Source organism: Pelobates fuscus, chromosome 4, assembly GCF_036172605.1.
Source record: "Pelobates fuscus isolate aPelFus1 chromosome 4, aPelFus1.pri, whole genome shotgun sequence".
NCBI classification, from domain to species: Eukaryota; Metazoa; Chordata; class Amphibia; order Anura; family Pelobatidae; genus Pelobates; species Pelobates fuscus.
In genome coordinates, this window is record NC_086320.1 from 13,742,145 (window position 1) to 13,754,266 (window position 12,122).

At 46.5% G+C, this 12,122-nt stretch overlaps 1 protein-coding gene across 1 annotated transcript in view; it reads left to right on the forward strand.

Annotated features, from left to right (window-relative positions):
• The window catches only part of LOC134609296 (ly6/PLAUR domain-containing protein 2-like), a 30,060-nt gene extending 21,016 nt beyond the window's left edge, over positions 1–9,044 (forward strand). The window contains exon 3 of the mRNA XM_063452974.1: positions 8,791–9,044. Coding sequence (XP_063309044.1) covers positions 8,791–9,044 — 254 coding nt within the window. The remainder of the gene's footprint in view (positions 1–8,790) is intronic.
• The last annotated feature ends 3,078 nt before the right edge of the window (positions 9,045–12,122 follow it).

Here is a 12,122-nt window from a genome sequence, read left to right on the forward strand (position 1 = left end):
CAGCAGGAGGTATTGTCACTGAGAAGAGAAGTCGCCTAGGTCAAAAAAGTCTAGATTACCTCACCTTTATTAAGATGAATGAGGGATGGATCCCAAAGGGACTGACAGTGGGCGATACATTCGACTAAAAAAGGCCTGATGAGATGAGCTGCCTTGGGCTAAAAATGGTCCACACGCTGCTGTATTTTAGCTCTGAATGCCGGTTGACTTACCTGACTTATCCGCCACCAACTAGGGTTAAAGCCGCAATATTTTAGGGCACTTTCTGCCTGGGAAACAAACATAATTTTTTCTGGCCGCTGCTACAGCAGCGGCTGCAACAATACCTAATTTTTCAGGCATGTGTACATGCCTAATTTTTCCAGCCTCTGGTGCTGCACTGTGGCTTCAAAAAACAAACCAAAAAAAAGGCACATAACAGGGATTAAACTTATAGGAATAGTACTACTTAACACACCACTCCTATCTGGTGGCACATTAGATTGCACGCGCAGTGCCCCAAATGTGAAGTAGGAGGACCAACTAAAATCGATGCCATATACACGTCCCCTGATAGGACGCCAGCTCGTTATTCTCTTGGGTCGCCAGTTCGTTATTCTCTTTTTCACTTCACTAGGGACACTTTACTGCACTATGGGCACTTAGACCCACTCTTTGTCTTGCACACTGTTATTCCTAGCCAGCATCTGTGATGGGAAATCAGGCAGTCATCTATACGTTTAGATTGAGCTTTAGCTTAGAAGACCCTTGAAGGTGTTTAAGGAGATTATGGCTAGTTTAGATGATTCTTCTTAGACCTCTCTGAGTCTTTATAGCCCTTCTACCTATCCAGCATTTCTGGAAACTAGCTGTTTGGCTGTGTGTCTGTGATACATTTAACTTTATATCACCTTATTGACACTTTTTATGACAGCATCACTCTGGTCTCCATACTCTCTGCCTATACCCATCTATTTAGAGGGAATTTCCTTGCCCCTTGCAATATTATATAATAGGTAATAGTATTACCATTATCACACAATTAGCCACTATAGGGGAATGAGTATAGTATCCCTTTGTTATTTATAAATGATACAATAAAGACTTTTGTCCATTACTCAATTTACTTTAACAAAGGGTACTAACCACGGTATTAGGAAGCATTACTCTGCTTTCCCTTTCTCCCTCTATTATACACCTATGCTCACTAGGATTTGTAGGTATCACTTTATTATAGTTGTCTAACCTTTTCCTATGCCAGTTTTAGATCTCCTTTTTGGGAGATTTTTTATTTTTTCAGTTTATTAGCATACCTGGGTACAAGCCCTCGGTGGGGCTGGCACCACCACCTGACCACATTTCCTCGTTTCTTCCACTCATACCGCTTTTTCCATCTTTGAAGGGGTTTGGCGAAACAAGGAAAGAGTCCTCTACTCGTAACAGGGATTAAACTGATAAGAATAGTACTACTTAACACACCTTATAATAACGCAGAGAGAGGCAACGCAGAGAGAGGAGTCTGAAGAAGAGGAGTCAGAGGAGGAAGGTGGCTTTGAGGAGGTGGAAGACCAAACACAGCAGGCATCCCAGGGGGCTTGTTGTCACCTTTCTGGGACCCTTGGTGTTGTACATGGCTGGGTGGAGGAAGAGACCTTCAATGACAACAGTGAGGACAAGGAACGGGACATGGCTAGCTTGGTATCCAACCTTGTGCAAATGGGGAGTTTGCGGTTGTGCAAATGGACTGGTTGCGGTTGTTTGCGGTGCGTTAAACGAGGAGTTTGGTCTGTCACTGTGAAGCGGGCGTAACCCTTACACTACCTGATCAATACAACATCATACAGTAGGTCCCCCCCATCATTATTTTTATGGCCCCCACCCACTGCTCACGGGTGGGGGTGGGTGGGAGGACAGTAGGTCCACCCTGTAACAGATCACCTGGCACCCCGACTGGGTACCTCCGTTAAAGGATGCTCCTAGCGCTTCCTGAGGACTCCAAGCACTCTGGCAGACACCACAATCACCGAAACGATGCAGCATATGAATCTTCTCAAGCATATGAATGCTGTAGACCGTTGAATAGGAACCATACGAATAGGCTTACACTCCTAGCAGTCAACTGGAACAGCATGCAATAAATCCTTCCCCCAATAATGAGACGACACTTCACTTTGAGGGTAAAACAGGAACTCTGGACTGGCACATCCAGCCTGGCTTTTATTTCCATCTTACACATTTAAGCCTGCCCACAGGCAGGGCCGGACTGGGGATACAAAGCAGCCCTGGAAAAAAAATATATGCCAGCCCCATAAGTCAATGCGTCATATATTGTCACATGTAATATGTAAGGCTATGTCTTTCCACCCCAGATGATTGAGTAAATATATATATATTAAAAAAAAAGAATATATATATATATATATATATTGCTTTTTCTAATATAAAATATTGGTCCTTTCATAGTAAAACGTTTAATTATACAGTAAGCATACTCACATGCAGACACAGACAATGTCACTGACACACACAAGTTCATTGATACACAGCCTCATAGACAAACAATCTCACTGATATACATAAGCTCATTGACATAAAAACACAAGCTCACTCAGTAGCAGACACACACACACATGCAAGCAAGCAAGTTCACTAACAGGCGCGCACACACACACACACACACACACACACACAGCTTAATGTAGTGGTTCTGGTGTCTATAGCCTGTTCCTGCAGGCTTTTCAATGTAAACACTGACTTTTCAGAGAAAAGGCAGTGTTTACATTGCTTCCAAGTGACACCTCTAGTGACATCATGACAGACACACACCATGACACAAAGACACACGCCATGACACACAGACACACGCCATGACACACAGACACACGCCATGACACACAGACACCCACACCATAGCACAGACACCCACACCATGACACAGACAGACCATGACACACAGACAGACAGACACACACACACCCACCATGACACAGACAGACACACCATGACACAGACAGACCATGACACACAGACAGACATTATACAGTAAGCATACTCACCCACCATGACACAGACAGACACACACACACACACACCATGACACAGACAGACACATCCCATGACACACACACACACTGACAGCATAACACATATTACCTGTGGGTGACCGGCCAGGGGGGTCATGCAGGGCAGAGAGCTGGGTGTGATGGCGGCCGCTGGAGGAGCAGGGATGCAGTGGCGGATCCAGAGCCTGACCTCGGGAGGGGCACTTGCAGATTATTTAGAGAAATAATCCAGACACAATACCCACTACAGCTCAGTGTAGTGGTTATGGTGCCAGTACCCCCTCCCAGAGTAAGTAGTCAAACCGTTTAAGAACAGTTTGACAACTTACCTGAGGTCTGCTTGGAAATGTGGCTGTAGTAGGGCATAGGAGCAGGGGTGCAGTGTGTGTGTGTGTTTTGTAAGAAGGACTGTGTGAGCAGTGTGTGTGTGTGTGTGTGTGTGTGAAAGTTGCAGTGTGTACGTGAGGATGGCAGTGTGTGTTAGGGGGGCAGTGTGTGTGTGCGTGGCAGTGTGAGTGGGGGGCAATGTGTGTATGGGGGGAAGTTTGTGTGTATGGGGGAAGTTTGTGTGTATGAGGCAGTGTATGTGTGTGGGGGGCCAATGTGTGTGTAGGGTGTGTGTGTGTGTGTGTATTGGGGGCAGTGTATGTGGGCAATGTGTGTGTATGGGGGAAGTGTATATGTGTGGGATCGGTAGTGTATGTGTATGGTGGGCAATGTGTGTATGGGGGCAGTGTATGTATGTGGGGCAATGTGTGTGTATGGGGGCAGTCTATGTAGTTGGGGGACAATGTGTGTGTGTGGGCAGTGTATGTGTGTGTTTGTAGGGTATGTGTGTGATAAGGATGTGGGGCTTTTTTAATGTTTTTTTTTATTTGATAAAATTTTTTTTTTTTTTTTTAAATATACTTAATGTCCCCCTTCCCTTCTTACCTTTGTTTAGGGAGGAGGGGGGACATTTCTCGATCCCTGGTGGTCCGGTGGGGAATCCCTGGTGGTCCATGTGGTGAGAGTGAGCTCTAGCCCCGGTCTCCAGGGCTAGAGTTCACTCTCGCGAGATCCGGAGCGTTGCCATGGCAACGCTCCGTGCTCGCGAGAGAAGGACCTGGAGGAGCTGCAGACAGAGCTCTCCCAGGTCCTCTCTCTCTCCCTCCCCTGCCGACGGCCAGCAAACAGTGCCTGCGGACCGGAGAGGGAGATCTCTGATCTCCCCTCCGGTCCATGAAGGCACATTGCAGGGCTGGCGCTTGGACAGGCCAGCCCTGCATTAGCCGGCAGGGGAGAGGGAGAACCTCGGATTCTCGGGGGGGCAATTGCCCCGTTGCCCCCCCTGGATCCGCCAGTGCAGGGATGGCGGCCGCTGGAGGAACTTTTCTGGCGGCCGCAGGGGAAGCTGTGCTGTGCTGTGTCTGCTCCCCCGCCCTCACTCGCTACTGATTGAGACCGGGGCCGGAATATGACATCATATTCCGGCCCCGGTCTCATTCAGTAGCGCGCTGGAGAGCAGACACAGCACAGCTTCCCCTGCGGCCACCAGAAAAGTTCCTCCAGCGGCCGCCAGCATACCCACATGTCTGCCCGGCCCCAGGTGCCGACGGCCCACCGGGAAATTTCCCGGTATCCCGGTGGGCCAGTCCGGCCCTGCCCACAGGGGAGGTGTAAAATATCCAATAGCATAGATGTTACCTCCCACACATCTCCTCCCCTTAGATTAACACTTAACACAATTATACATACAGTTAAAACATACTTTCTACCAAACTTTCATAACTCTAAAACCATACATCACATTCACATAAAAATACATATCCACAATCAATCCATTCAGGGGAACAACATATTAAAATATGGCATGAATCAGTAAAGTATCTTTTAAAACCCCTGTCAGCATGACTTTCCAGCTCAGACCGGTTACCTCCCACAATGCCTCACAATCCCTCCCCTCTGGCCTGGAGATAATTGGGGAAGGAATCTAATTATCTCCAAGGACAGAGGCAAAACTCCATTACCCACATGGCAGACAAAAAGACAGTAAAAGACATAAAATTACATACTGATACATTTAACACATAAAACACACATTTCTACATATCCCCAGTTTAACCGAACACATAAATACCTACATAATATTTAAGACAGTATTACTGTGATATGTTACAAAGTCTTAAAGGGACATTATTCCCAAACGTCCCAATATGTCCACGGATGATTCTAAAAGGGCCAGCAGCAGCAATATAAACTAAAATATGCCCAAATATAGTTCAAACGTACCAATTTTACAGGGGCCATAGTCAGCAGGTAGGAGGCAGGCAGCCAGGCCCCTCCAATGTCCTGTGGCGAGGCGGTTTCCGCCACACCCCCCCATTGTGATTTATGGCCCCCAACCACCGCGCAGGGGTGGGGGCCGGGGGGAGGACAGTAGGTCCACTATCCTTATCCTTATTTACTGTATATTCCCCTGTATAACAATGTTTGGCATTAAGTGAATATTCCCTATTCTGCTCTGTGTCAGTGTGTATCAGGGTCTCTGAGGACAGGTGTCAATCCATATATGCCAAGTGACCCTATGTAGGAGGAACAGTCCCTATTCTGCTCTGTGTCAGTGTGTATCAGGGTCTCTGAGGACAGGTGTCAATCCATATCTGCCAAGTGACCCTATGTAGGGGGAACAGTCCCTATTCTGCTCTGAGTCAGTGTGTATCAGGGTCTCTGAGGACAGGTGTCAATCCATATCTGCCAAGTGACCCTATGTAGGAGGAACAGTCCCTATTCTGCTCTGTGTCAGTGTGTATCAGGGTCCCTGAGGACAGGTGTCGATCCATATCTGCCAAGTGACTCTATGTAGGGGGAACAGTCCCTATTCTGCTCTGTGTGAGGAGGAGGAACGGGAAATGAGTAGCTCGGCATCCAACCTTGTGCAAATGGGGTCTTTCATGTTGTTGTGCCTGTTGAGGGACCCTCGTATAAAAAGGCTGAAGGAGAACGACCTGTACTGGGTGTCCACGCTACTAGACCCCCGGTATAAGCAGAAAGTGGCGGAAATGTTACCGAATTACAACAAGTCGGAAAGGATGCAGCATTTGCGAAATAAATTAAAAAGTATGCTTTACACAGCGTATAAGGGTGATGTCACAGCACAAGGGGAATCTAACAGGGGAAGAGGTGAAAGTCATCCTCCTCCTCCCACGACCGCGCCATACCTGCCAAGTGACCCTATGTAGGGGGAACAGTCTCTATTCTGCTCTGTGTCAGTGTGTATCAGGGATCCTTAGGATAGGTGTCAATCCATATCTGCCAAGTGACCCTGTGTAGGGGGAACAGTCTCTATTCTGCTCTGTGTCAGTGTGTATCAGGGGCTTTGAGGACAGGTGTCAATCCATATCTGCCTAGCGACCCCATGTAAGGGGGACAGTCTCTATTTAGCTCTGTGTCAGTGTGAATCAGGGATCCTTAGGATATGTGTCAATCCATATCTGCCAAGTGACCCTATGTAGGAGGAACAGTCCCTATTCTGCTCTGTGTCAATGTGTATCATGGTCTCTGAGGACAGGTGTCAATCCATATCTGCCAAGTGAACAGTAGGGGGAACAGTCTCTATTCTGCTCTGTGTCAGTGTGTATCAGGGATCCTTAGGATAGGTGTCAATCCATATCTGCCAAGTGACCCTATGTAGGGGGAACAGTCTCTATTCTGCTCTGTGTCAGTGTGTATCATTTTCTCTGAGGACAGGTGTCAATCCATATCTGCCAAGTGACCCTATGTAGGGGGAACAGTCCCTGTTCTGCTCTGTGTCAGTGTGTATCAGGGTCTCTGAGGACAGGTGTCAATACATATGCCGAGGTGTCAATATGTCAGGTGTCAATCCATATCCATTGTGATTTAGGAATGTTAGGTGATTTCTGCCCTTTATGGATCAAAACCAGACTCTGCATCAACTGTGTAATTTTCCATGGGAGTTTTGCCATGGATCCCCCTCCGGCATGCCACAGTCCAGGTGTTAGTCCCCTTGAAACAACTTTTCCATCACTTTTGTGGCCAGAAAGAGTCCCTCTGGGTTTTAAAATTCGCCTGCCCATTGCAGTCAATGGCGGTTCGCGACATCACTACACCAGATATGAGTGGCAATGTGCACTTGCAGAGGTTGGCAGAGTACACGCTGTAGGCCTGACACACCCGCTTGAAGACAAGTAACTGCTATTCAATCTATAACAGTGAAACAAGTTTTTTTGTTTTTAAATGCACGCTATTGTGACACCAGATATTAGTGGCAATATGCACTTGCAGAGGTTGGCAGAGTACAGGCTGTAGGCCTGACACACCCGCTTGAAGACAACTAACTGCTATTCAATCTATAACAGTGAAAAACGTTTTTTGGTTTTAAATGCACGCTATTGTGACACCAGATATTAGTGGTAATATGCACTTGCAGAGGTTGGCAGAGTACAGGCTGTAGGCCTGACACACCCGCTTGAAGACAACTAACTGCTATTCAATCTATAACAGTGAAAAAGTTTTTTGTTTTTAAATGCACGCTATTGTGACACCAGATATGAGTGGCAATGTACACTGGCAGAGGTTGGCAGAGTACACGCTGTTGTCCTGACACACAGACGCTTGCAGACAACTAACTGCTATTCAATCTATTACAGTGAAAAAAAAGTTTTGGGGTTTTTAAATGCACTCTATTGTGCCACCAGATATGAGTGGCACTGTGCACTGGCAGAGTACACGCTGTTGGCCTGACACACAGACGCTTGCAGACAACTAACTGCTATTCAATCTATAACAGTGAAAACATTTTTTTTGTTTTTAAATGCACGCTATTGTGAAACCAGATATGAGTGGCACTGTGCACTGGCAGAGGTTGGCAGAGTACACGCTGTAGGCCTGACACACAGACGCCTGCAGACAACTAACTGCTATTCAATCTATTACAGTGAAAAAAATTTTTTTGTTTTTAAATGCAAGCTATTGTGACACCAGATATGAGTGGTGGCACTGGGCAAGTGGGCACAGTTTCCACTGTGAGCCTGACACAGAAGCTGGCAGGCAGGCAACTGCAATTAGATTACACAAAAAAAAAAAAAGCAGACTGATGTTCTAGCCCTAAAAAGGGCTTTTTGGGGTGCTGTCCTTACAGCAGAGATCAGATGAGTCCTTCTGGACTGTAGTGGACACTGAATACACTACCCTAGCTATCCATTTCCCTATCAAATGAGCAGCAGCTACACTTTCCCTCCTCTATCTAAGAATGCAGCTTCAGAATTAATCTAAAATGGATGCTGTACAGGAGGTGGGAGGGTCTGGAAGGGAGGGTCTGCTGCTGATTGGCTGGAATGTGTCTGCTGACTGTGAGGCACAGGGTCAAAGTTTAGTCAATGATGACGAAAAGGGGGCGGATCGAACCGCGCATGTGTGGCGAACGCGAACACGCTATGTTCGCCAGGAACTATTCGCCTGCTTACAGTTCGGTACATCACTATTGATACTATAATAGTAATACAATAAACTTTAGTGTTTATGGTGCCTAAATTATTAGTTTAAATGACTATTTTAATATTTATCACAAATTAAAGCTTTCCCCCTCTTTGAAATGAATAGAAATGAAAAACAGAAATATATTAGTCAAACTGATATGGTTTTCAAAAAATAAACGTGCAATAAAAACTGATTTGTTGATATGTGTTTAGTATGTGATACAAAACATTTCACCACCAGCTGAATTCTCTATCACTTTTCATTTCTGCAGGTTATCCGTTCCAAGGAAATCAGATCATTGTGCGTCAGTGCGTTCAGACCTGCAAGGCCACCAATCAGAACTTGCTCGGAGTTACTAACCCCACATACTGCTGCCGTTCGGATTTCTGTAACAATATAGGGCTAATACCTGATGGCACTGATGGACCTTCAGCTGAAGGGGCGGCCATAGCAAAGCTAAACTTTGTGGCCATGTTACTGCCTCTTTTAGCCACTGCTGCCTTGTTCTTAGTAGGACTAGTATGACGTGACTCATAAAAAGCTGAATTTGTCTGGGTTTGCCATGATTTCATGGTAACCCTAAGGTCTCAGAGAATGGGCAATCTCAGCGTGCTGATAATTTAACCAATAAACCACCTGTAAATACCTTTAAAGGAAGCCGGAAAGTTGAAGACACGTGTGAAACTATTTGTTCACCCCAATCAGCGTTGTGTCAGCTTGTACCAGTGACAGACACTTTACACAGTTAGGCAAATTTATATCTATAAATAAAAATCTCTCAAACTCTGTCCTTTCACTTCAACCTAAGCTTACGTTTTAATTTAATATTTTGGGGGTTTCAATACATCTTGGTGTGCCAGAGACGTAAATCGGTTAGTGCTTGATTTCATCACTGCCTGAAAAGTACTGTTAACAATACAGAAATCTTTCTCAGATGTAACTTTATTTAGATGAATCACAGTCAGATGGCTGATATATGTGTAGATTATGCATTATTCTGATTCCATGTTTTGTGGGTATAAATTTGTCTGATGCCAGTGACTACACGGTAAGTGTGCTCAGTACCCAGCTTACAAAATCCAGATTAAGGGACAGCACACACACGATAAACAGCTTCGCGTTTATACTTAAAATCCTCATACTTCATACTTAAAATCATGCCTAGGGCAGCACAAAACCAGGATAAACCACTGGGCGGACCCTGTGGGCGGGCTTGGAGGCGTGCCCCCGGTGGCCCAGACCCTGAGCTGAGTTAGGGACCCCAAAATTTCTAGTGGCGGCCCTGCTAGTTGTTACAATGGATCCATATTACTTACAAGGCCCCAGGCTTTTGGCTGGGGTTAAATCAGAGCTGGTACTACATCTTAGGTTCAGTCAGAAAAAGCAAAGAGACTTAATCCTTCCTACATCTCATTTTTATTCAGTGTATTCCTAAGTAGGCTGGCCTGTGATGTCCTCCCAGAAGCACATGGCTTACTGAATCCTACACACTGCCCCTAGTTGTGCCTCTAAAGCATTAAACTCATTATGCTTTATTTTATGACATAAATCATTATATTAATACCATTACATCCCTGTACCAACTACAGCCCCTTCCCCCTGCACCCACTACAGCCCCTTCCCTCCTGCACCCACAACAGCCTCTACCGACTGCACCCACTACAGCCCCAACCCCTTTGCACCCACAAAAGCCCCTACTCCCTGCACACAATACAGCCCCTACCCCACTACAGCCCCTACCCTCAGACACCCTCTGGAGCCCCTATACCCCCTGCACTAACTACATTCCCTACCCACCCGAACCCTCTAGAGCCCCTATAACCTCTGCACTCCCTTATCCCCTGCACCCATTAGAGCCCCTACCCCCTGTAGCCGAGCCCTAGTCCTAGCAGGGGCTTTCTTTCTGATGGATCACCCAAGAGTAAAATCAGGAACAACATAACACCAAGTAGATATGCCACCTCCTCCCCAGCAACTGGACGACACACAGTTCTGGGAGTACAACTGATTTTAATGAACCAAACATAGCCTTTTATGCACAGACCCCAGCATGGGGTCTCCATTGTAGTCAGCACAAGCCCCTCCCTGGAATCTCTGGGCCTGGAAGATAATTGCATTAACGGACGGTAAGCTAATTATCTCCCAGGAACAGATTGCCAAACACAAAAATATATGTGACAAACTGCCTTTTGTCACTGGATTGTTATGTGCCAAACTGCCTTTTGCCTCTGACTGTCCATTGTTCTCCAGCAGGATGTTGTCCCAGGGACACTGCCAGACCAGTTTAAACTAACTGTTTTGTCCCTCCTCAACTTCTCATCAGCCCTTGCTAAACTTTAACCCCTTGGCGATTGGACTGTGTTCCAAGCTACCTGGGGATAGGTTGAATGTGGGGGTTCTGTTCAGTATGATAGGAATGATGTATTTTTGTATATTTTTGCTGTTGTTGTGAATAGAGATGTTTTCTGTATGCTGGAGATAATTGGCTTACCACACCCAAGCCATGCTTGCAGTCGGTCAAATAGGACGTCCATCTATTTTTTGAACCACTGGACCAATCTGTATGATTTTGACATATATTTGTATTTGGAGGATGCTGATTCTGAATATGTATAACTTGTGAGTGCTTGCTTCCATTAAACAGATCATCTTGTACCTTCATGAAGTTTCAGCTCATGTTTGGGGGATTGGAGAACTACACTCTGGGGATTGCTATGATCACCTTACTCCCCAGGGTATAATCACTAAGCTCTGCTAAGAGCTTGTTCCTGTTCCTGCTCTCTGGAATTCGGAGAGGTCGACCTACTCGAAGCTGGACCCTGGTCTTGGGTCCAGAGTGGGTGGAGACGGCAAGACCCCAACCAACCTGCGGCGGTTTGTGGGAGTCTACAGTGCTTATGGTGTCTGGCGTAGTGCTTGGAGTCCTCGGGAAGCACTAGGAGCATCATCAATGAAAGGTACCCGGTCGGGGTGCAAGCGGTTCCGTTACAGTGGTGGCAGTGGTGGGATGGCGTCCTAATGCAAGGAGAAGCAGCTCGGAGGCACTGGTAACATTTGGAATTACAAATTGAGGGCAACGCTAGTATTCGTACGACGCCCCTGTTCACAGCGGCATGGTGCAAGTGAGCCCCTAAGCAGCAAACCTAATGGTGGAGAAGCTTCAGGATAAATTGCATAGTTTCATATCCCTGTATGGAGCGGTATCAGAGGAGGACATGTTGAGGTACAGACGTACTGCCAGAGCCGAGCTGTGGGAAGAAACATTGGAGGAAGTACAGTATTGGTGAGGTTATCGTCCACTCAGCAGAAGGCAGCGAATACAGGCCCGAATGGCAGAGCAGATGCCTATTTTGCGGAAACAACCCCTAAGAGCATTGGTGACTAGACTAGAGATTCTAGTATATGCAGAACTGGGGCTCGATGACACATACCAGGCGATACAGTGATATGCAGCCCAGTGTGTTCCCGAGATGGCTGAGTATGAGTTCCCTGAGGGAGGGGGAGGGGTTACGAGGGCCCTGGCCTATTTTGGGATAATATTGACGATGACGCCTTCGGAAAAGCTACTGACTCTCGTTTTTGGGACTTGTATTACGAACGGGT